The sequence below is a fragment of the Taudactylus pleione genome, unplaced genomic scaffold, assembly GCF_031769625.1.
Source record: "Taudactylus pleione unplaced genomic scaffold, aTauple2 ptg000181l, whole genome shotgun sequence".
Lineage (NCBI taxonomy): Eukaryota > Metazoa > Chordata > Amphibia > Anura > Myobatrachidae > Taudactylus > Taudactylus pleione.
Window position 1 is genome coordinate 7,755,251 of NW_028284583.1, and position 26,815 is coordinate 7,782,065.

Genomic DNA, 26,815 nt, shown 5'->3' on the forward strand with positions numbered 1-26,815 from the left:
TGGGGTGTTCTTGAAGTTTTTTTTTTTTTATGAATTGTCCTTTGGGGGGGGTGTACCAAGGGTTCTGAGTGGTTTCCCAACATCTGCACCCCAAAATATAGATTTTGCACTGCTTTTCTCCTGCTATTCTGTGGAGAAAAAGTATCGCCAGTGCATTGACTTTTCGCATAGGCAAATATGGACTGGAATTGAATACGAAGATAAATTTGAAGGCAACATTTTTGCCAATAACCATGCGGAAACTGCTTTTCGCTACGAACTGAATACGGTCCAAAGCAGTGCTAATTAGACTGGTGTGTATATTCTATTCTTTATTCCTCAAGAGCATGATGATGCCCATAACTGCCTTCCACAGAGTATTTTAGATGGAGTTGGTACCTAAGAAAGCACAAATGTCTGTCATCCTGCCTCTAAAGGTGCCCATCCACTAGGCGATTAAATTGAGCGATTGAACGATAAGGATATCGTTCGATAATCGTTTGAAAATCGTTTGCAGATTGTTTCGAAAAATGTCTGAAATGACCAGCGATGTGCGCTCCCGCTGGTTGTTTAGACATCTATCATCGGGCAAACATGCTGGACAACCTGACGATAACGTCAGGTTCAGCATGTTTGCAGATGATTGATGTGCCTACACTGAACGACTGCTTGTTCAGTGAAGGGGCATCACAGACTGACAAACGACTGCACAATTACAATGTCGTAATCGTGCAGTCGTTTTGAGGTCTGCTAGTGGATGGGCAGCTTAATACATCTGGATATAAACAACCATACATTTTTGTGTCATATTTCACCTAATGGTTTTACCTTTATATTTTAGTATTGCGCTTTAGTAAACAGACTAACAAACATAGGTAAGTACAAAGTTCTTTTATTAAGGTAAGAATTTTTTTCTTTTTTCTGTTTTTGTTACAAAAAAGCGAAGTGGTTCTGAGAGCAAAAAGTACAATTATTGTGTACATAGTGCTACAGATCCTTCAGGCTGGTCCAAGGCTCAAGACTATTAGATCCACAACTGCTGCATGGCTGTATTGAACTATGGCTAGCAAGCCTATAAAGTCATACTTCTATGCCTAGCGCATTTAAGGTATTTACACAGTAAAAAAAAAAAAAAAAAAAAAAAAAGAGTACACATTTCAATACAAAAAAAAGTTTGTAAAAAAAGTGACAAATAAAAGTACTTGTTTGTATCTTACATTTTTGCAAGATGCGCCATACAGAGGCCATTCTGTCATTTCTCATAATGAACGATCACAAACAATTAGAAGATAACAGATGTCAGACATGAGTAAAAGTGGCATGCTATCTGCTGACTTGTCTGAAGAACTGGAGTAAGATGACTGATTTGACAATATTCTTGGTCCCCATTTAAAGAATAAACATAAAATAAGGCACATACATTTCAAGAATGTAGTAAACAATGGTGTGTAATGGACAAAACAGTAAACTACAAAGTACAACAAAAACATGAGAAAAAAGTAGTACCCTTTTTTAAGAATTAACAATTAAAACCAAGTATCTTTGGGAAAACATGTCCGCAGTGCTACGTGAAATCAAGTACTGTACCGTTCCGCAATATTCAAGAATGCCATACACTTTGCACGTAACAGTAATTATACTAATTAAAAGTGGATAGTTCCCTTTCTATGAAAAGTCAGTGTTAATGTAGATCTGGCCATTAGAAATAATATAATGTGAAAGGACAAGTAATGTATGGCCGTTTTAATATCAGACATGACACGAAAATATAAATTGATTGCCTTTGTCCTAAGAAATAAACTTGCTGTTTAACCTATGGGTTTTTACACTGGCTGACAAACAGGTCTATGTGAAATGACCACAAAACAAATTAAAAGTAACATTTATACAAAGACTGGGACATGTCTGTACATCCATTTTAGCATGCAACCTTTAACACTATGCACATAAACGTTGCCCTATAGACTAGTGGTGCAGAAATATGACAGTATGTTCCTTACTAACAGGCTGAGAACATATTTGATAGAAATGGAATTAAGACGTGGGCAGAGTAGTCACAATGAGTTGTGATGAGTCTGTTATAAATGGCAAACAAATTCTGTTTATCCTAACACAGTACATTTTACATAACATCAGTCTTCTAATTGACTAAACGTAACAACTAAACAGAATAAGACTTTTGTTCTTTTTACATGTCGAACATGCACAGACATCACACATTTACTTTGTTTTACGCTAAGGGAGAAAGCATATAGACCCATTTGGAGAAAAACAAAGACATGGTTTTCAGTTTGCAATACTGATCCAAAATTGAAATGGAAGACTATTTCTCCCTACAACACTTTAGGGTGTGAGTCTTTATTCCATAAATGGAACATACTTGGAATGTATCCCATTTCATTGGGATAAAAATTGCTAAAATACATATAAAATGAGCTGCTTTCTTGTTCATTTAAAGTTCAGTCCAATCCTCTGATCTATTGCATTACAGCAAGAAACTTGCTTTCTTCTGCAAGTGAGGTTAGCAAAGAACTCATGTCCCCGATTGCCATGTTACTGGTGCTCATTGGCATGGTTGGGAAAGTAAGAGACACTCGAGGAGTGGTAAGACGTGACGAATTACGTGACAGATTCTGGATGATGCTTGGACTCAGAGCGCCTGAAATTAAACTGGCATGATCACCATCATCTATTATCGCATCAAAGTCAATTTGCACTCCAGCTAAAGTGCTGCCATCAATGTTGTTTACTGTGCTGGTCACTTGGTTAGCGCCTGGCGAGAGGTGCTCAGATGTATTGGTATCGTTGCCATCCTCTAGGAGACAGTTGGCTTCTGTCAGAGTAAGGGAGCCAGATTTCATTTGCTGTTGATTGTAGCCCATGGACAGGTCATAGAATTGACCAGAGTAGTTTTGAGCACTTGCACAGTGTTGCTGTGGCTGCATTTCTACTTTAATACCATTCACTTTGTAAACCTGCTGCCCGTTGTCATTCATGTGCTCTTGTAGATACGCCATGTTTCTTTGTATATTTTGTCTGCCATTGCCACTAGTGTTTGCACACGACTGGTAGTTCCTGGTCAGTGGAATCTGCTGGTTAGCGTTGGGTTGTGACAAAGATGGGAAGTTCTGTGCTGCCTCCATGTTGTGACTGTTCTGACCTAAGACTGTTTGATTAGAGCGATTTACTCCTAAGAAGTGCATGCCATGTATCATGTGTTCAGTTGCAAGTTGTTGCACATATTCTTGGTTTAGAAGATTTTGATTCTGAAATATGTCAGCTGTATCAGATGGCTGCTCACTATAGTGCATGGAAGGTGCAAGGCTCTGCTGACCAAAATTACCTGTACACTTCTGCCCTCGGGTGGCTGGACTGCAGGAATTCCCTGGTACTGGGTACCGCTGATCTTTGTTAGACTGACTAGACAGAGAATTGTTATACATATTCAGATTGTGTTGTAAGACTTGAGGATTATTTTGTGTATTCTGATATCCTCTTTGCTGCAACTGTACACCTTTTGCCATGTTATGTTGCTGGACCATCATATTATTGTATAACCCAAAAGCCCGATTCTGCTGTGCAGCAAAACGCTGCCCATACTTTACCCTGGAAGGGGAGTGGTCTGCACTGCCTGAGGTAACTTCGTTCCATTGTATGGGAAGGTGGTTTTTATTATTTACTTGGTCTACCTGCGCCACATTGTGAAATGACTGATTAAGGGAGTTATTGGCGACATGGGATTGATCATAGTTATTAATGTTCCTCCCTGAAGCTGCACCATGTTGTAGTTTATCTGTATCGCTGTTTTGTAAATTAGTTTGATTTTGGTTTTGCAAATTAAGGTACTGAACCACATCATCTGGTAAGAAATCCTCATCATCCAGATTCCCTTCTGCTTCCATGATCATGGCCTCAAGGGCCACATTTTCACTTATGCTGGGAGGACAGGGAGAGTACACGCCGTGGGTATAGTTTTGCAGGGACAAGTTGCGCCTTTCCATAGGTGGAGGAACATCATGAGAGTTTATGCTGTTGAGACTATTAAAGCGATGGACTCTACCAGTAGATAAGTTAGCAGAGACCATTTTTACAGGGTCGCTTGCTCTTCGCATAGAATTCCCTTGCAGCTCATTGGATATCAATTGCCTTCTGCCAAAATTGCCAACTCCTCCATCACTGCATCTTCTCGGAACATTGGTTGAAGAAAGGGGATATAATCTACTATCTCTGGTATCACCCAGCAATGCCATTCTGGTCTTCAGACTCATCATGTCCATGTTAGGCAATGGTGTTGGTGGAGGACCACCTGTAGCAGCCGCATATTTAGCTTTTAGCCTATATTGCTGTGCAGGAGTCAGGCTAAGGAGGCTCGGTAGCCCATCACACTGACTAGCTTCACTTGATCTCCTTGAGGCATCAGTGGAGATGGGATCATATGAATCTGCAACACTTATATTCTGAACCCTTCCTTCCGCTTGGGAAGCTTCACTGGATCTTCGACTGGAAAAGCACGGTGAGATTCCAGAAGACCTTCGACTGCTTAAATATGCAGAACTGATTGTGCTAGTATTGCTGTCCCTCCTGTTGTTCAAAATATTCAATACTGTGATGTCCGTGCTTGAAAGCTCATTTCTGTTCGGAAGAATGGTCATTGATCCTCCCAAACTGAAGTTGCTGCCCAACTGCAAACCTGAAGGAAAAAAACAAAACACACACATATTAGGTGTCATCAAAGGAAAAGTAGGATATATATTTACATGGTAATGTGCTGCATTCATGGCACTGACAACAGAGCAACAAAGTACAAAAGAATTTAAAAGACAAATATTTGTTGCTATTTAAAAAAATAGAAGCCAAGTGTAATAAATTAAATTGCTTGAAAAGCTAAAAATAAAATAAATTATTTGTCCTCAGCTCCTTAAGTGCTACACAACATTTTCAATATGCATTTAATTTTAAAAACATTCAACTGTAAAAAGAAGAATGGAATTGACACCCAACCATAATAAAACAATATCTTACCATTTCCAGTGTGTGGTGGTAGAGATAGTGCCTTGGAAGGTGGAACTGGGTTCAGTCTTGGAAGCATTCCATTAATCTGCTTGATTCTTTCTACTTTAACTTGTTCCATCCATTTGGTTCCTGTCATTATCCTCCTGCCTTGTAAACCAAGTCCTGTGGTTGCTGTGGAAATGGTAGAGTCCATGATCGGGGTATCATCCAGGGTGCTGAGGTCTCCTACGCTGCCGCCACTATTTAGAGTAAGCTCGATCCCACTGTTGGTATAGTAGCTGATGGGGGACTGCTCGCTGCTGCATGAAGACTTACCACCAGGGCTTGGCTGAGATGTCTGTTTGGACAAAATGACAACTAACAATGTCAGTCTAATATATACAATATATATATATATATATATATATATATATAACTTTATATTTATATATATATTGATATTAAAAACATCAACTATATAGATATCAAATGCACAGATATGACTAGAAGCAAACTTTGCACACACAATAGCAATAGTGATATAATAAATTTGTTTGAAAAAAATGAAAGTTATGTATCAAGATGAAATGAATATTAATGTACCTTGTACACCTATCACCTAATGATTCTCTATAACAATTTGCTATGAGCTACATACAGTACAGAGTTTAGTGCTTTTACTCATTAGTGCAGTGATGGGCAACGTGATATAATTCAAGGGTTGTGTGTGTGGCCCTTCAGCCTTCAAAAGGGATGAACATTAGCCTTAATTTCAAGACTTAAAATAACCCCCAAAACAGCCTGAAAACTACTATGGCACACTCGCAGAACGTATCATATAAAGGCCTCCGCATGCCCCTCACTTGCTACAAAATTTCACCACATGCCATGTCTTGCCCCACACGATCAGCAGAAATCCCAACATTCCAATAAGACCCCACTACATGCCCATCAGACCATCCCTCATGTCCATCGGGCCTCACTATATGCCCTTCAGACCTCCCAACTTTTTTCATGTTCCTCAAACCACGAATGCTTATTATGTGACCATCAGATCTCCCCACATATCCAAAACACCTTCCCACATGCCCATGAGACCTCAGCAGATGCCCCTCCAACCTCTTTACATGCCCATTAAAAATCTCTACATGCCACTAACAAGCCCATAATCCTCTGTCCATGCCCATCAGACTTCCCCAAATGCTGCTTACGTGACCACCAGACCTCCCCCACATAGCCATTAGACCTTTGCACATGCCCCTTACATGCACATGTATTTCTCCCCACATGTTCATTAGACCTCCTACAAATACACATCAGACATCTGATCATGTCCTTTACGTGACTATCAGACCTTCTCCACAGGCAGAACAAAATGCATTCCCTCCTCCTCTGGTATGCTGCATGAGCTCCCTGTATTGCAGAGGAGATCACATGATGCAGAAAGTGACTGCTTCCACTCAGTCTTATTCTTTGCTATAAGAGAATAAGACTGAACGGGAGTAGTCAATTTCCACATCATGCCAGGTTGGGAGCAGCAGGGTTGTTGGCCATCACTGCATTAGGAAATTCATTATATATTTTAATAACGTGTGTAATTTTAATTGTAAACAAATATAAAAATGTATTTTAGATAAATAAAAAAAGTTTTTTTTGTTTGTTTACCTTTTATGAACAGGCACAAATGATTCAAAACTAATTCATGTTACATCTTATATACATTTACCAATCTCTTTGTCTTAATTACACTCATATCTCATAAGGTATATTAAACAAATTGTACTCTTTAACATCAAATACTGGTAATGCTCACTTATAACACACACAACACAAACATCACTAACAACTGAGTGAAATAATGCATACAACACAGCATAATGGTTTGCTAAATGTAAATGTAATGATTGCTCTTCTAGGGAAAATGAACAAGAGAATCACCATTTAATACAGAAGTGATGCATTTTTTTTACTCCAAACATATACAAAATAATGTAATCCCTCACCTTATTACCCACTGTCCTTAGTAAGTTTGAGAAAGACATTTAAGAACATCAGACAGAAAAGACATTAAATTAGTAAAAGACAGTTAACAAAAACAAATCAGTCTCACTATATAACACAGTAGCAGTCACAGAAAAATCTAATTTTTGTTATTTTACATGCACTATGTTTGCAGACAGTTGTATTGTATCCCTTTTCCACATAATTCAATATGAAGAAACATATTTGCTATACCAGTGGTTCCCAAACTTTCTCAGTTTGAGACACCCTTAGGGTGTCCATAATGTTTTCAAGGCATACCAAAGCCATAATGATTACAGAGCTGACCCATTGTTTAAGTAGTTCAAATTAACATAAGTATTTTTTTTAAAAAGAGAAAACATTTTCTATTCTTACCCATTGCCCCCTCCATCTCTCTCCCATTGCCCCCTCCGTCTCCCTACCATTGCCCCCTCTGTCTTTCACCCATTGCCCCCTACATCTCCCTACCATTGCCCCCTCTGTCTCTCACCCATTGCCCCCTGTCTCCCTACCATTGCCCCCTCCATCTCTCTCTACCTTTGCCCCCTCCATGTCTCTCCATTTGCCCACTCCATGTCTCTCCCTTTGCCCCTTCCATGTCTCTCCCGTTGCCCCCTCCATGTGTCTCCCTTTGCCGTCTCCATGTGTCTCCCTTTGCTGCCTCCATGTGTCTTCCTTTGCCCCCTAATTCTCTGCATTTGCCCGTCTCCATATCTCTACATTTGCCCCTCTCCATGTCTCTCCCATTACTTAGTTGTGATCATCAGTGCTGTTCTGCAGTATCACTCCTCAGATCAGATCAGATACTTCCTGTTTTATATCCGACAATGCACTGCATTGTAGGTCTCCATTCAGCAAAAGGCAGCCTCAGGATTCACTGACTGCTGCTGTACAGTGACAGCTCCCCCCCCCCCCGTTCATCTTAAACTCCACTGCTCTGCTCTATTCTGCGCCACCAACCCACCCGTGCAAAAAAAATTAAAATATTTTACACACAAAGAAAATACATTGGCCGGCCTCTTTAGGCAACTGGCCGCCGTGGCACCCCGGTGACAAGCCACGGCACCCCATGGAGTTGCCGCGCACAGTTTGGGAACCACTGGGATATACACATTAGCAGTACTGTACATTTCAAACACATTTTATATGACTTTTATCTCTTAAAGAGACATATTTATTATAAAATGCCTCCCAAAAGAGGTGGTAGAGCAGGGGTGGGGAACAGGGGTGGTAGAGCAGGGGTGGGGAACCTTTTTTCTGCCAAAGGTCATTTTGATATATATAACATTATTAGAATAAGGCCCCCTCTGTGTGATGTCACACAGGGGTGGGTCCACAATCTCCGGTGACTACAGCAATGCCCAGAGCATCCTGAGGATGCTCCGGGGAGCTGTAAGGGCAGCGGTGTGACCGTCTGATGCATCCTAAGGAGGCTCCAGGCGGCACTGCTGCATAGATTCTGGCTGCAAGGTGCCATTCTAGGCACCCTGCTAGCCAGATGAGGTTAGCAGAAAAAAGCTCAGAGGGCCAGACCACATGATTTCCCGGCCTTATACGGTCCCCGGGCTTGAAGTTCCCCATCCCTGTGGTAGAGGCTTGTGCAGTAGTAGTGATATATAAAAATGTCTGGGACAGACATAAGGGTATCTTAAATTTGAAAAAAGCTTAGGTTAAAAAAGGGACTAAGGTTTTCAGGCATAACAAATAGTCAGATTAAATAAGCCAAATGGTTATATATTTGATGATTAAGTAACTCAGATGCTCCATACTATGCAAAAATAATACTGCAAGGATTTATTTGAATTTTCATGTATCTACTGCAATCACTGTTCCACTGATATTACATTTCTGAAATCATATTTATATACTTACTGTTTAACGTTAAAATTAGTATTGCTTTATTTATTTAAAGTACTCATGAAAAAAATACATTTGTGTGTAAACTAATCTGCATAGAGTCCCATTTCGTTAAACATGTTTCCAGAAAACACAATTAGAGCAATAATATGCAGAGGAATTAGGTTATACTTTTGTTTTCTGAATGCTGGCAATAGGTCTATTACAACATAAATTAGGTCATTGGATTTGTTCAGATCTACCCTGATAGGCTAATACTGGGTACATACTGGGTGAAATATTGGCCATTCATTGGAATGGCTCATGTATTGTGGGTGTGTCGGCGGGTGTGTTCCCCCAATATGTATGTGAACAACATTGTTCAGACATATCACGTCGTATGTGCAGTATAGCAGATGGACGATATATCTGCAGATACATCGGCGCATCTGGCTGTGTGTATGAGTAGTCTGCCGACTGTTCATACAATTGCTGCAGTGACAGACGTCACAGCAGGGCTGGCAAATTCAAATGCCCAAACAGCTGTGACATCAGGATGACATGTGGAGCGGCCGATCAGTAAGTGTGTATACTTACCTGAATCGGTCGCTCAGTCGGCCTAGTGTGTACCCAGCTTAAGGAAAGTCTTATAAATGAGTAAGGCAATTCAGATTACGGACATTCTATTTGAAAGGTGCTTAAACATTGTAAGTATTTTTAATTTTATTCCTTTTAATTGCTTTAAAGACTTATAAGTGATATTGTATAAATAAGGGGCCATCACAAGCCAAGCGCTCTGATTACAATGTCAAATCAAGGGTTGGGTATAACACTGGAAGCCCTAACGCTGAAGATCCCGACAGGGGAGGTAAGTACCCTAACCCTCCCCCTCCCCCCCTAACCCTCCTTTAGTGGTGCCTAACCCTAACCTCCCCCTGGTGGTGCCTAGCCCTAACCGCCCTCCTTGTAGTCTAACCCTAACCGTCCCCGAGGGATGCCTAACCCTAATCTCCCCCTGGGGGTGCCTAAACCTAACCCCCCCATTCCCGGGGAAAGTGTGTTACTTACCGGGTTTTGCACGTTCAGGATTCCGGCGTTCAGAATGCCGACGCCGGTATCTTGATCTCATTCGGGAGGCATCCCGTCTGCCGGGATCTTAACTACATCCCATACAGAATGCCAGGTGTTTCTGAGAAGTGCTGCTATTAATATCATTGATATTTTATTGCTGTGACCAGGATTTTAACCTTTATATTAATAGTGGATACTACATAATATATTACTACAAACTCTAAGTACAATGTTAAAAAAATATTACTCAAAATGTTTTATTCCTGGGTGAAATTGCTGCCTAGGAAGAAGACAGAAAACTCTCTCACTGGAACCTGCAATCTGTAAACTAAATTATCATGAAAATTCACTGAAATAAGCTGTGGGCTTTGCTAAAAGAATCATTTTTTTTCCAATTGTTCTCTATTAAAAAATGTAAAGCATGCAAAAAATCCAGACTGCTTTCTAAAACCCCATGTCCCCTACCCTTTGCTTTAAGTTAGCATAGGCTATTTTACTTTAGGTTTTATTTATTGTAGGTCTAGCAAAATGTCATACACCAATCAACCAGACTATAATGTATCTCCTTTCCCTTGCCATACAATAGTACTTTATATTTAGGAGGAATGTGGTGTATGCTTTAGGGGTCTACGTACCAATAATTGCGGTACTGCCGCGATTATTATGTATCGTACTCGCAGGGGATATTTTCATTTGTAATGAAAATATCTCCGCTATCAAAAGGCAACTCGCAGAGACATCGGTTGCGGTAATCGCTGTCCCTGCGAGGTATATCCCCAGTAATTAGGAAAAGTCTTTCACAGAAGTGAAAGACTTCACCCAGGGAAGCTGACACTGTGCATGTATAAACAGTAAACGACATACCATTGGCTTTTCAGTTTTCACTGCTTTGACATGGAGGCATTCTTCGTGCTTTGAGGTAGTGTTACTGAGGTCCTTGGGCTCTCCATGTGCACCATGAATTGGATGGCCTGGTGAACGGGACTGTGAATGGCTTCCTGGTTCTCTTGGTGGAGGAGGTCTTGGATGGATGTCTCCCCTTTGCTTCTTAGTGACATGGGCCTCAGGACCATGCACTGTCTTCACGTGTTTTCTCAACGAGCTGGGATCTGTGTAACGCTTAGTGCAGCCAGGGATCTTACACACATATGGTTTCTGCAGGGGAAAATATTAAGCATTAAACTGGAAACATTGTTGATCTATAAATAATTTTTTTTTTACAATCTTCACTATCAACATAAAGTCATATGCTAATATTGTTAAGCATCAACAAGACTTTTTTTATTGGTTTAAATTAGGGGTGAGCGGGTTCGGTTTTACTCGGATTTACTCGGATCTTTAAACGGCATTTTATTGGCTATCGTGTATCATGTGTTTTGGATAGCCAATATAATAAATCCGAATTTGCGGTAAAGTGGCGATAAGAACCGAGAAAATCAGAGTAAAACTGAGCCTGCACATCCCTAGTTTAAATTATGTAATGTTCAAAGATACATGTAGAGGCATATGCCCTACTCCAGGGATGGACTGGGGCTGTATATCAGCCCTGGCAGTCCACCCTGCACTTCCGTAACCTCCTCGTGGCACGCCCCTGTCTCTTTTCAGCCCAGCACAGCCGCCGCCGGCCCATACACACCTCCACCCCTTCCAGCTCCATGAAATCTTAATGATTTCGGAATCGTTGGGTGGAGGGTGGGGCTTTTTTGCTTCACCCCTCCTCGAGCCGGTCCTTAGGCCAACGGCCCTTCTGGCATATGCCAGAAGTGCCCGATGGCCAGTCCGACCCTGCCCTACTCAGTATAAGTGGAAGTAAAGTATAAAACACTAGTATACAGTAATAGTAAAGTGGGTCCCTTCATATAAATGTAATGTTAATGCTGCTTTACTTTAATCCCTGTTGATTTTAAGAGTAAGATTTATAACATGGGTAGGCAATGTGTGGCACTCCAACTGCTGTGGAACTACACATCACAACATGCCCAATCACAGTTTTGCTGTTGAGACAGGGATGGGTATTAAGTGGCTCTCCAGCTGTTGTTGAACTACACATCACAGCATGGCCAAATAGCAAAACTGTGGCAGGGCATGCTGGGATGTGTAGTTCTACAGCAGCTGGAGGCCCGCTTATTGCCCACCCCGTGTTAGGGCAAGTTGATACTGTGGCAGGGCATGCTGTGATATATAGTACAACAGCAGCTAGATTGCCAGTCATTGCCTACCCCTGGTTTATAATAAAATGAATGAAAATTATTTTAAAAGTGATTAATTCATAGCTGATTTGAATCCATTTCTTTATGAATATAAAGAGCAAAAGAAACTGATCATATTTTGGCAGTGACCCACTTCTATCGTGAAATATCCTAAAACTGCCAGCGTTCAATAGGATGAAGAGGAAACAGCTTTGTCATCAATTTCCACATATGTACTGCCATTTAGTGATGTATTTGCAGCAAAAACAAAGGAGGGGAGAGCTATATGCTGTTTGATTAATGGCAAGGGCACATCTAAATTTTTCACACACATAAACACACAGCACATAAAATCAGGTCAGAATAGATGGAGATTGAATTTAGTCTGTCTTCAGTGATACAATTATAGTAAGTTGTACAATGTGGCATTCTCAATAAAAGCATGAAAAATATGTTCTATAGCAGTGAATTAACATGGGGAATTATTCCCAAGTCACCGTTCTATTGCAGAGGGAGACTCATATATGCTCATATCTAGAAGACTTGTAACTGCTTCACTTCAATTCAACAAACCTAAAATAATTTTGTTTCAGCCTAAAGCATAATAAACAAGAAATGATATCATAGTCAACAGCGGAACTAATGATATTTTCAATCTTGTCATTTGCTATATTAATACTTATTTAAAGGCCTACTAAAACTAAAATCTAAGTTATGCTGTTAAAAGAGGTAATACTCACAAATGTATTTGTAAATGTGTCCATACATTAACAGAACTTGCAATGTCTGGGATTGAATTAACAATTGGCAAGCAGCTGAGTACACGTTACTGTTTTCTGTTATCAGTCATCTCAGACTGCAACTAACTCCTTCAATAGGCTAAACACTGGAAGCTTTAAAAATAATTATCGTACCTGAAGACAACTTTATCTCTAATATATGCATAGCTGAATATTATTATTATGACTTATACATAAGAAGTAGTGATCCTTTAACAGCACGATTATATTAAAGATTCAAGGAACTAATCATACAGTTTTAAAAAAAAAGTTACGTTAACTCTACACATTCCTTCCAGAGTAGAGAACTGTGCAATTAAAAGATTATCCTAAAGAAATGTTATAGAGACAGATGGAAACAATGGTACACCTGAATGAGCGATTATACCCATTATCCTAGTTGGTACTGATAATAGGCATTTGGCAGATGAATGGGAGAAAAACAATGTCCAAAAATGAGAAAATGGAGCATAATAATATGCTGTATGTATGTAGACAAAATGGGCAATACATGCTTTCAAACCATCAGCCTTTTATAGTGCATTCTGCAATATATATTCCTCATATATAATCTCATGTGGGGTTTGAATTTTTAACATTTAATCATAAGTCTCCTACACATATCTCCCTGTAGACATTGACTGGGATGCTGAAATGTGAGCGTCTAATGTCAGGGAGAATTTTCCACAGGACGATAATGTCATAGTTCTGCAATATTTGAAGGTGTGTGAATGATAAATTCCTATAGTTGTTGCCATATACCGTACCTCATTGGAATGAGTTCTGTTTTGGTGCTTGGCTCTGTCGGATGCGTTGGAGAAAGCCTTGTTGCAGCCTTCATGCTCACAGACATATGGTTTCTCTCCAGTGTGAGATCTCAAGTGGGTTTTCAAGTTTTCTAACCTGGAGTAAGCCTTCGAACAACCTTCAAACTGCAGAAAATAGAGAAGTGATTACTAACAGTCTGGTAAAATAGCTGATAAACATTGGTAAGCCTCTTCAATTTCTTTGAAATTATAATGTGGCAGTATCCGCATACTCTAGCAATTTGGCAAAACTGCTAAGATAACATTTTTGGAATGAAAAAAATATATGCACCACTGTAATTTTCTTATACTGCCAGAAAAATGTAAAATAAAATAAATTATCACATGGGTCCAAATTAAGAAACAATTACAGAAATAAGTCCACACAAGTAATTACTACTTCTCAAACTTCTTTTTTTTTATCAGAACATATTTATGGAATTAATGTTAGACCATAGCAGCCTGACACAAAAACATTGAGTGCAACATTTTTTGTTTAAAAAAGAAAGTAGCCCCCCCAAAAAAAGGTTCATATTATACTCTTTTATATGTTACTTACAGTGCATTTGTGTGGCTTTTCTCCTGTGTGTCTCCTCATGTGGACAACCAACATATATTGGGCCTTGAATGGTTTTTGCTCTCTTGAACAGTCCAGCCATCGGCATACAAATTCTTTTTTTTCACCATGTATGTGATCGTTGTTTATATGCTACAGATAAGGGATAAGAAGCCTAGTATTAATAAATATACAAAAACAGTTAAAGTGTGCAAATTGGGCATTATTTAGATATAAGGGTAAATCCAGCTAGAAAGGGCAATTCTACCACTCAGAGTTGCAAAGCGGGTGTTAGTGGTTTATGTTGAATATTGGAGATACCATTTTGTTTATCTTCTGTTATACAATTGTGTTCTTTCAAAGAGCTGTTTTTAATTATATCGCAATATAATATACATGCTCCTTTATAATTATTGACAAAATTAACCATTGGTTGTAAAATTGATACATAGACTTTAGCAGACAGAAAAAACATTTTGCACATACTTATTCATTTTTTAATAAAAATAATGATAATAATATACACTGCTCTGGAAGAATGTAATAATGTCACTAGAAGAAACTACTTCCTATAATACAATTTCACAATGGCTGCCATAAGAAGTTACTATTGTTAATAAGTCGTTCAGTTCCTCTCTGTTTTGTACAATGTTTAGTCCCCACAAAACTATGTGGTTATTTTATTCAAAAGTGTACCTCTTTACACTGACATGTTAAACCACTAAACTAGTAAAACCAAGTCGGTAATGTCTAGGTCAAAGCTGGCAGCTAGCGTTATTTGTACAAAGCCTCAGGGACTAATCTCTGTAACTATTCCAGCTCTACTGATTCCGGCAAAATGGCAGCAGGCGTTGTATAGACAAAGACACATAAACCTAGTTTCTTTGTGAGGGAGGAATGGATCAAGCAGCAATTAGAGGTAATGACATTTGAGAAAAGCCTAAAGGGACTATTGTGACGTCCATCAATTTCAGCAATTTCGGCCTCTAAATAGTACAGAAATTACATGGTACAGAATAAGACGACTACATTTTAGTAAGAAAATACTGAACGTCATACATCTCTAAACAAAATGGAAAATGCCCAATATTAACGAGGGTCCCCACGATTGGCTTTGTCCTGGTAACATATCCCTCCATTAGGAAATGTAAAACTTAGTAAAGACATTTACTGCACCTGTAGTGTAATATGTGTGTGCAAAACATAAAACTCGTTACTGTAACAGTTTTATTAAAGAATGCAGGTATTGTTCTAGGGTACAGTTTGTTTGCTGATACACAGTAATGGGTTTCCTCTAACTGTATATAAACATTCATAGTAGTAATTCTTCCCTATTACCGCTAGATGGCGGAATATACATTACAGTTTCATAATAAAGAGAAATTGTCATAACTACCGGTATTAACATAAAACACATGCAGTATACTGTATTTAACGTTGTACAAAGTAATAGTAAATGACCTCAGGTGAATATATTTGCAAAAACACTAATCACTTGTATTCAAAACCCTGACAACAATCCCCCAAAATACATAACAATATTAGTTGTGGTTTTACAATGTAACATGTCTGGGGTAGGTATTCTACAGCTCTCTAACATTGGATCAGATAGAACTCTTAGAAACCGTACAGGCAGTGGCAGGCAGATTATACTTGTAGATGAAGTTCAAAAGCAGCTACAGCAGGGTTCCACAATCCATGGTGCGTCTAGTCCCAGGGATACATACATTTTAAATATGTTATTTAACTAATTAAATTAAACTTAAACCACCAATTTAATTTACAAGAATTGGAAAAAAAAACATCGAAACGAACCAGGACAGACATTTTTTTTTGCAAAGTCTGAAGACAAACAGATTGAGGTACTTGGAAACAATACTGCATACCATTGACTACCATTAGAAAAAAAACTGTATGTTCTCATGATTGCATTTCTGTCTTAGGATGCTCTAGAACATCCCAATTTTTTAGACCAAAAAAACTGCAGCATTCTAAAGAAATGATATGCGTAGTCAGCATATTATGCAAGTTACTGTTTCTGGTCACAACATACCAATTTCACTGTAAAAACACTGTATGCAATCACTACGGCTTTAAATGTTTCCCAATCGCTTTCATTATTGTCTAACACAGGCCTGCCCACCTGTAGCTCTCCAGCTGTTGTGAAACTACAAGTCCCAGCATGTTTTACCAGCTGAACGTTGGGTCTTGTAGTTTCACAACAGCTGGAGAGCCACGGGTTGGCCAGGGCTGGTCTAACACCTCATTACATTACAATGCCCCAGGTTCCTAGTCAAAAAAGGCCTGTGTTCTAATGTACCTGACACTGATATCACAATTATATTCCTTAACACAATACATAGTATATAACAGGATAAAACCATGCAGTCAGACGTGACAAAATAGCTACTGCTAAGATATATATTAATAAAAAAAAGGTAGAAAGAAATATGTGATCCCGGACGCAACAGAAGGAAGGCAATATGGAATTGAGAAATTACATAAATGTAAGAAGACAAAATACAAAACTTGCTAATTAAATGTATACACTTAAGATTAATTTTATTCTGTAAGAAGACACTTTAAAAAGTCCACACACACAATGTGGGACATTAAGGTAGTGTATCTCTCCTCCCCACTTGATGACTATTTATTCAGACACAAATAAGGGACCTGATTGCACAAAGTATCATGTGTAGAGTATGTGTGCAAGTCTATGTCTATGATGCATTTGGGGGGTCTATTTACTATGCCTTGGATGGAGATTAAGTGGACGAAGATAAAGTACCAACCAATCAGCTCCTGTCAGTTTTCAAACACAGCCTGTAATATACATAGGGGGAGGGGCCCTAGATTGCACACCCTAAGCACAATGTGAGGTGCTACTTGCTGAGACTTCTAGTGCTGCAAGCAAAAAAAGAGACAGATGCAAATGCACACTCTAACTATCCTGAACCTAATAATAATCCTGCTAAATTGCATCCAAAAGGTTCTTAGCATAATAATAGCCATAATTATGGGCCTGCCCACCACGTCCAGGTGACCTTTATCAGGCAGGTCCCTAACGCTCCTATGGAGCAAATACAGGGCACGGGACCCCCCAGGCCAACCCAGCAGAAAAGCCCCATGGCATCACACTAACACTGTAACATGGCAGTTAGGAGCTGATTGGTTGGTAGTTTTCTCCGTTCACTTTAACTCCATCCAAGGCTTGGTAAATAGACCCCTTGGTTGGTAGCTGTGAGAGACACTGAACATGTGCTGTCCTATGCTATTACTGTGATGCTACTCCTCTGCAAGGAGCTCTGGCTCTGCAGTATATATTAACTAAAGAGAAGTTACAGCACGGCTGGCTCGAGGCATGTTCGACAAGTGTGGTCGAACAGGGGCGCCACCCCATAGAGGTCGCACCCCTCCCGACCATTCCCGATTCAGCGGGACATTCCCGTTTTTCGGGCACTGCCCCGCTGTTCCACCCGCGGGTGGTTGGGCACCTCCACCACTGTGGCGGTGCCGACCCCGGTAAAAGAGGAATGGATGCTGCGCATTCAGTCGGTGCAGGAAGAGGGCTGGGGGGCAGCCCAGCTACTGACATAGTGTTGGGCTCGCACCCAGACTGACATTAACATTAGGCATGCCATACGGGCATGTCCCCAAATAACGTCATTTAGAGGCATGGTCTATGGTAATTAGGTCACGCCTCCAATTTCAGGTCGCGCATGGCTTCGTAGCACGCAGGTATCGGATGCCTGAGTCCCGTCCTGCACAGGGAGCGGCTCTCCCTGGAGCCGGCCCTGAGTTACAGTATGGCCTGGATGCATAAATGTTTATTTACGTATGTTTTATAATCCATATCTTGTCATTATATATCTAAACTGCTTTTATTTAAGTGTTAAATGGACATAATGTTTGTTTCAGGTAAAAACCAAAGGCCTAATTCAGAGTTACACGTAAGGCCATTTTATGGACAAATACAGCAGTATTTCACTTTATGTGTGTGTCCGAGCCAAGCATAAGCAACTACAGGTGATTCAGAGACATACTCATCTGAGTCAGGTTTGGTATGGTATGTCAGCAGTCATCATATCGACATGCTAACAATGTCGACGTTGATCATTTCAACACTGTTTTGGAAGCCAGTAGCACTGTGATGCTATTTAATGTAGACAGTGATGAAATATCAACATGTTAGAATGTTGACATATCGGCCCTGGTGGCCCAGCAGTGTCTTACCTGTTCCTGGCGACGGTTGCAGCGACTCCAGCTGCATCTTCCTGGTCTCAGCAATCATGTGACTTTTGGGCCAGACCTCCGATCCTCTGGCGATCGGGTGAGTATCTCTCCCCTAAGCGCCACCTCTAGTGCCTAACCCTAACTTCAACCCCACACACCCCTACAGCCTAACCCTAACCTCCCCCCCGTTGCCTAACCCTAACTTCCCCCTTCTCTTGCAGCCTAACCATAATCTCCCCCTGCAGCCTAAACCCTAACCCTCTTGCCTGCAGCCTAACCTTAATGTCGACATTTCACTTGTGGACATTCTGAGAATGTTGACATGTTGCCTTTTTCGACCATTTCACTACACTCCATCCCACTTGCAGCAGGTGTAACTGTGTTTCATGGGCATGTAGGCAGAATTGTTGTCAGATCAAGCTATAGGGCTGGTGCAAATGCCTGCTGATAGCCATAACGGCTACTGTCACAGGTGGATGGATAGGGGAGTACATACTACGGGTGACTTTTCTGCAACTATGAACCAGGCCCACAACTGTTATTAAATAATAAAGACACTGTAATTAATTCAACATGATTTTTTTCTGATACTTGCATTTAATAAAACCTTTGTGTCTGTTAAACCTGCAAAGCTCTTTGCTCTATGAAATCTGAAAAAAAGGACTTGCTATTGCAACATACACAATGTGTCACTTTTTCTTTAAGTGACCATTTCTAAAACAACAGTCACATTGCATACCCTTGTGCAACTTAGAAACAACATTTTGTAATATATTTATTTGAGAACCCTTCTTTAAAAGAAAAACTAAAAACTCTATGCCATCCAAATATAATTATTGGAACAAATGACAATTGTGCAATTTTGTTGGGTCTCCTATTTTTCTACCTGTCAACCTTCCTGAATCCATCAGATAAAGCCGAGCTGTGTTACCAGGGTAGTTTATACTCATGCCCTCATTTCATGATATAGCGTGCCTTTCTTTTTTATCCATTGGTTTTGCAGCTGCCCATACATAACAGTCAATAGGTTAAACATGCTCGACTTGTATGTTCAAATACAAGTCCGAGAATTCCCATAAGAGAAGAAAATCCCTGGCTCTTGTACAAAGAAAACACTGTACTTTGCTCCAAAGAGCTTTCTGTGGCAATTTAAATGTACAGAGACAGACACAATATCCTGGAGAAGTAAAATCTACCTTATAACATTCCTGACCCCAAGAAGAAGATATACCCCCCGGAGGGACGTGAAAAAGTATCTATTCAGAGAGCATACAGTCATTCATAATGCAGTACGGTGATGCTCGTAATCCCCTTCATGTTACAGTACATATACCTGTGTGTTACACAATAAGAAATTCAATATTTGAACTGAATAACAATTGCCAGTATATTACTGTTGCAATGCTGTAATCTAGCAGTATGTTTTACATTATCCAAAACATGCAAGGCTTACTGTATATTGTGATGCTATTTGGGGTTAAAACACTATTAAGCAGAAAATGGATAAATAAAGTAAAGTGCATATACTGTATAAACATCGTAGAGGTCTATGTACTAAGCCTTAACCACTTAACTGACAATTTAATTCCCAGAAAACAGCTCAGAAATGTTTTTTTTTTTTTTTAAATCACCTTATAAAGTTTAAAAATGATTTTTACTAATATATTGTATTTAAAAAATATATATATCTAGGTGGTGTTTTGCAACCCCCCATCCCTACGTGTCCATAGGTACCCATTATAATATAACTACCCACCTCCTATGGGTATAGACCCCCCCAGGTGTCATAAACCTAATAATATCCCCCCACACCCCATTAACAGTAACAAATAAATCAGTTTTCTACACCCCCCTGTAAAAAGACCCTTTTCTTTGCCCCCACATCCTTCTCCCCTGTGACCAGTATAATTTGTTATTTACTATTTTACCCCCTCTCTCCAGAGTCATGTTACTCTTTATTAGCCCCCCATCATCCCCACTGGTATTAGATCCCCAACCTGGTCCTGGTAACCCTCCAGCCCCCATGGGCATACACCTCCACCCCCTCTCCCCCATATGTAGCGTGTGTCAGGGGGGACTGATGATGAGTCCCCCCTGCTGAAGCTGAACTTTGCCAAAAAGTGCTTGGAGGTGAACTAATTTCCCCTCGTGGCACTGCGATCCCCGGCACATGTACCCTGGAGTGCAGTTTGCATGGCATTCGGGGGCACCACCACTTCCTGGGGGTCTGGGGAGAAGTAGCGGCACGGTCGCATGTGATGTGACGTTGCCAGCTGAATCACTGCTGGTTGCAGTCGCATCACATGCGAGGCTGCCAGTTAAGTGGTTAAAGAGAGAAGTAAAGTACCAACCAATCAATTCCTGTCACTTTACAGGCTGTGTTTGAAAAATGATAGTTAAAAGCTGATTGGTTGGTACTTTATATATGTCCAAGGCTTAGTACATAGACCCCTTATTATTTAAAAAAAATATACAGTCGTTGAACATATTTGCATGTGGAATGCTCAGAAAATAATATTTGCATTCCTAAATAATTAGTACCCAGAGTGGTCTTCTACTATATTCTATAATAAGAGCAAAAAATAAACTCACAAGGGTCCAAGACAGATATTTTCCCCATCAAATAGTTGCTTAAGAAAAACAGTAGGGTACTTAAAGCAGTTTATGAAACTTTTCCATATATATGTTTGTACATACAGTTAAAGTTTTGTAGCAAGTATAATTGTGCTTTAATTCCTTTAAAGCCATTCAGAGTTTAGGCACACAGCAAGGCTAGATTTACTCTGTACCACAGCAGTGTTGCTGAGTTTGTCTGCTCTGTCAACACTGCTTTTGGAAGCCAGTAGCAATGTGATGCTATTTCACTTTCCATGACCAGCCATTGCTCTGCCTGAAGAAATGGAATCCAGCAGGAAGCTAGTTAAGGAGGTGGTATTTATGATGTGACATTTATCCCCTGAGATATGTACTTTGTAGGCTTGTGTAGTCTCCGTGGAAAGGAGAACAACCCTGAAAGATGCATTTAATATTTTCCAAAGAACTGTGGCCCATTTAGTGTCACAGGAATACAGTACTAAACGCACAGGGGAAATCTCAGATGGCACAATGGTGATTATTTATGGCAGACAGGTGTACTGAATAAAAAAAAGCATTTATTTTTTAGCCTAATTTGGAAGCCTGGATGAGAAGAAATTTGCTTCTGGTCTCATATTGGCATTATGTTGACCATTGCGAGCTAAGGATGCAATTCAATTGTTAGCAATTGCCATGACTTGCTGTCATTTGGAACAGTCGAGGACATTGCTGAGAATTGAATTACCCCATAGCGGGATAATTAAATGAGCGTATCGGCTGCTATGTGCCAGCAACATTGCTAGTTTTTCCTTGCACCCCATAGAGGTGTGCATGAAAATTAGAAATATGGAGCTACCATAAAATACATTGCGAGATGTTCAGCAGCCACATTGCAGCTAATTGAATAGCACCCAGATGTCTTTGGTATCCATGAACTAGTGCAATATAAGCTCTAAATGATTCCTTCCTGTGTCTCTGTGGCCCACAGGACTCATTAAAATACCATCACCTTAGCGCTGGTAATACACTATGCTGCAGTTTCATATTAAATTGGGAGATAAGTGAAAGTGTTTCATTCCAGCGTGAGGTATTTCCCTGAGTGCACATCTGCACAACATTCACTATACATGTAACATAACACACACAAAAATAATGAAATGTCTACCAAAAAGGACCAAAGCCAAGTTACTTATCATGCATCCTTCATTGGTTCTCCTGAGTAAAACATAGCGTAGTGAAACTGTTCAATTAAATCTGCCCTTTTTCCATATAAACAGAAGGCAATTTTAAAATAATGTACAGGATCAAGAGAAGGAAAAAAATGCAGATATAATTGTGAGACTTAGCTCTTTTTTTCTATTTGCAGGAAACACTTTTTATAGGTGCTATGAATTTTCTCATAAGGTATTAAAAAATAAATTCCAGCTAAATTCAGGAATTGATAGCTGGAAAGTTAATAGCTTAAATGGCTCATTCTTGTGTTATGGAAAAAAAATCTTGAAACAACTCCAATCTGGCTCACAGACTAGGCCTTGCCAATCTCTTCCACACGGCGCTGACATTTTTATAAAGCATTTGCATTGGTCCAAGGCGAGCGTAATTATTTCCACACATCATGAAATTCAATTGCCAATTCAGTGTGTTCAAATGTTTATGGGAAAAAATTGCATAAATTGGGAGACAAATTTTACACTTCAATTCTTTTTTTCTTCTGTAACCACTGCTTAGGGTCAGTGCAGCATTGCAGTATTTTAGGATGTAAAATCCTTGGAGATGTGACGCTACCCTCTCAATATATTCCTATGTTCAAATATTATGTTATTTTGCTTTATAGATTTAGGGGGATATTTATCAAACTTTCTAAAGCAGGCAAGTGGAAGTGTTACCCATAGCAACCAATTATCTTCTAGCTATCATTTATCTACTACATTCTATAAAATGACAGCTACTATGTGCAACACCCACGCCTGTCCTCTTTAGAAGGTTTGATAAATCTACACCCCACATCTTATGGAGATACACTGTGTAGTTGGATCTTCTGTGAGGAGGTGAGATGTTTCTGTAACTTCTAGCCTGACATTCCTGCCTCTAAAAAATGTCCTAATCATATTTTTTTAATTTATTACCAGTTATTTATATAGCGCACACATATTCTGCAGCGCTTTACAGAGAATATTTGACAATTCACATCATGCCCTAGTGGAGCTTACACTCTATATTCCCTACCATATGTACACACACAAATACATATTAGAGTTACTTTTTTTTGTCAGGAGCCAATTAAATTATCAGCATATTTTTGCACTGTGGGTGGAAACCGGGGTACCTGGAGGAAACCCATGTAAGCATGAGGAGAACATACAAACTTCACACAGTTAGGGCTGTTTTAGGATCAAACCCAAGACCTCTATGCTGTGAGGCAGTAATGCTAACCTCTACGCTATCCATACTGCACATATGAAAACTTCAACTCACTGCTAGTTTTTGAGAGGAATCACAAATTGATCAAATGTCACTTTGTCATTGTGTATCAAATGTATGCATAAAAGGTATTGCTTGAGTGCAAATTAATTCTCCAAAACCAATAGTCCTTTTCCCCCAAAATAGTAATACAGCATAGTCATATGTAATGGTTTTCAATAATTACATCCACTGACTTGAGAAACATAAAAGTCCAGCAGTATTACAATGACACAAGCATTTGAAATGAGGTTACATACGTAATTTGCCTTTTAAAAATAGGTATGCATGTGAATAGCAGCCAATGAAATATATATCACACATCTGAGATGTCAGAAGCAACTGTGCTGTCTTCCTTTAAACTTCGGCAATCCCAACAAATATTGTTTAAACTTTGCATCACAAAAGAACACAGTTACGACAAGATGATGTATTGAATAACAAAATAAAAATGTATACAGCAATATTACTTATGACATCTTGGAAGTGTGATTTATTTCACTGACATCTGGGCACACACACATAAGGTCTAATAAAAAAAAAATTCAGGAAAAATAGCAGGCTAAAAACTTGTTAAATTATTTTATAAGTTGCACTTTCATAAAAAAAATACCTGGCAATGTCACTTTTTGTGTTTTTTGGCAGGTTACATATAGAAAACTGGCAGAGCCAAAAAATGCGTTATTAACCGCTGGCCATTTAGCTGTTGAAGGGAATTTAACCTGTTTCCTGCAGAGAAGACAGACAGGATTCTGTAAGGGAGAGGTGCCAGGTCTAGAACAGGTTTACTGAGTCCTGTTTTCAAACACATAGCACATTGTGGGTTTTTATTGCTCATTTCCAACATGGAGAAATTCACTAAAATATTGCAGGAATCAAAAAGGTTGGCCTGGAGAGTCTCATCTGCTTGGCACTGTTTCCACTTGGCATTTCATCTATGTACTTTCTGTGTTGTGAAGTCCAGGATTCACTTAGTCATGCTAATAAACTACATTACACTGTACCATAAATATAGCTGTTGCACAGGTCAGCAGCTGGAGCAAAACCCAAGAAGAGGAAATGCACAGAAAATCAAATTACAGCTAATTGTATAGATGATGTGAGGGGTATCATGGGTGGTGAGCTGGGCTGAATGGATGCTGTTATCTGTAATTCCATCTTAACCACTCGCTACCATCATCAACCATGGTGCCAAGCACTGCTTTCATTATAGTCCAATACAACACAGCTAGTTAAGATTATTTGTTATAAATTTAGGCAAGAAGCTAAGGTGAAAAGAGAACAACAAATGATCTAGCTTATCCTTTCCTAACTTGCAAATGTCCTTAGGCTAGTCTCACATGAGCGTTTTAGAGTCATGCACTTCTCCAAGCAAAAAGCCATGGTAGTGCAAATCTCCAGGAGTGACATACACCAGCAATGACAAAGCCCAGGGTTGACGTCCCAACGGACAACTTCAGCAGTGAGAAGGCGACATGCAGTGTTATCGCAGATCAAGCTCTCAATGGTCTGTAATAGACGGCATAAGATTGGGAACATGAACTGTGTTGGGTGGAGCTAGTTCATGGTATAAAATTTGTGTGAAGATACTAAACACTTTTTAATGTTAAATTGACAAGTAATCTAGCCCTTTGGTCAGCACTGCTTTGTGACACAATTAGGAGTGTCAACAATCACACCAGTTAATGTAATAACATACAGTATGTCCTTAAACAGAAAAATGGACAGTCATGTCTGGGGACCATTCTAATCTGGCCTCTCTTTAATAACAACAACCATACACAGAGCAATGTCCAGACTTTACTTTGTGTGTAGGATAACTTGTGTTCATGTAAGCAAGTCCTTGAATAGAATGGGAAATACACAGATTGGTTTAGCAAGAAATTTATGTGTGAGTGCTCTGTGTGGAGATGATCAGCCAGCAATATAGGCATCAGTCATCAGTAAAGCATAAATGAGGGTTGATATGATGCGATCAGTAATGCTGGGTACAGAGCCGTAACTAAACTTTTTGGTGCCCTGGGCATTGGCGCCCCCCCATTTTTGAAATAGGGACATAAGATAGTGCACCTGAAAAATGGCCTCATGGGGAATGGCCAGGGAAGAGATAGGGAAAGCCAGGAGATGCTGGGGTTACAAGAAGAGGAAGCTACAAGTGAGAATAATAATAAACAGGAAAAATGACAGGCCCAAACAGCGCCCCCTGCCCTGCGGTGCCCTGGCACTGGTCGGCCCTGGCTGGGTACACATTGAGATGACGGATTGGTCAGCAGACCGATTCGCTGTCCGAGCGGCCGATTGGTAAGCTATACACATTTACTACTTGAGATATCTGGTCTGACATCACAACTGGGCGTGCATTTAAATTTGCCCGCTCAATTGAGATGTCAGTGTCGGCAGTCCTTGCAGCAAGTGTACGGGTGGTCGGCGGGTCGCCTGTACACACATGCAGATGCACCGATATATCAGATTTATCTTTCAGATATATCTGCATCAGTTGTGCTGCAGGGCCGACCTGATATGTCTGTGAACAACAAGTGTGTGTACTGCATTTGCTCTATGCTGGCATTTTGACATTTATCAAGCACACTTCACTGCAACATACACTACAGTATGTTATATGGAACTGCAAGTTTAATAGATGTATTTGTTCAAGAGAGGATTTTATTTACCATACTACATCATTTAATATTCTTAATCTATACATTTAAATCTATAGATTTGTAGAATTTCTTAAATTTTAGTATCACACAGCACATATGATATAGCTGAAAGTCACCTCAATACGTTCTGGTATACAGCTGTCAACTGTTACATGTAGCATGTATTGTGACTTTATTCAATTATATACCCCTGTTACTAGCCTTATTGTATTCAAAGGCACACATGAGTGACTGTGCCATGATGCAGCTGAATGTTCTCTGAAAGGAATAAAACTTTCCTCTTAAAATGTCATTTTTATCAATAATATATATTTAATCATAAATAATGTTATAAAAGTCCCAGAACATGGTCACTGTCAGTTTGACAAAAAGGAACTAAATTCATGACTGTAACCATTTTCCACTGGAAAACACTCCTTTATAACTAAACCAAGTTTACAGAATTATGTACATTACTTTTTATTGAAATATGATACCAAATCTCAAGATCTTTACTTATTTCAGGGCCGCAACTAGGGGGGGGCTGGAGGTGCACGTGCACCGGGTGAGCCGCTGTACCCGGTGCCAGTGACCTCCAGCCTGGCGCTGCAGAGAGGCTCCAAGCCAGAAGTCTGCTGGTAATATTTATTACCAGCGGGCGCCTGGTTCGTTCTCT

General features: G+C 39.8%; 1 protein-coding gene across 4 annotated transcripts in view; it reads right to left on the bottom strand.

The window, feature by feature from the left end:
• Nucleotides 1-874: 874 nt before the first annotated feature.
• Nucleotides 875-26,815, bottom strand: part of GLI3 (GLI family zinc finger 3) — a 257,696-nt gene continuing 231,755 nt past the window's right edge. For all 4 annotated transcript variants that reach the window (XM_088476046.1, XM_088476045.1, XM_088476047.1 and 1 more), the window contains 5 exons: nt 14,234-14,383; nt 13,636-13,800; nt 10,765-11,055; nt 5,002-5,329; nt 875-4,669 (listed from right to left, as the gene is read on the bottom strand). In XM_088476046.1, the coding sequence (XP_088332172.1) occupies nt 2,457-4,669; nt 5,002-5,329; nt 10,765-11,055; nt 13,636-13,800; nt 14,234-14,383 (3,147 nt within the window). In that variant the 3' untranslated portion in view covers nt 875-2,456. The remainder of the gene's footprint in view (nt 4,670-5,001; nt 5,330-10,764; nt 11,056-13,635; nt 13,801-14,233; nt 14,384-26,815) is intronic.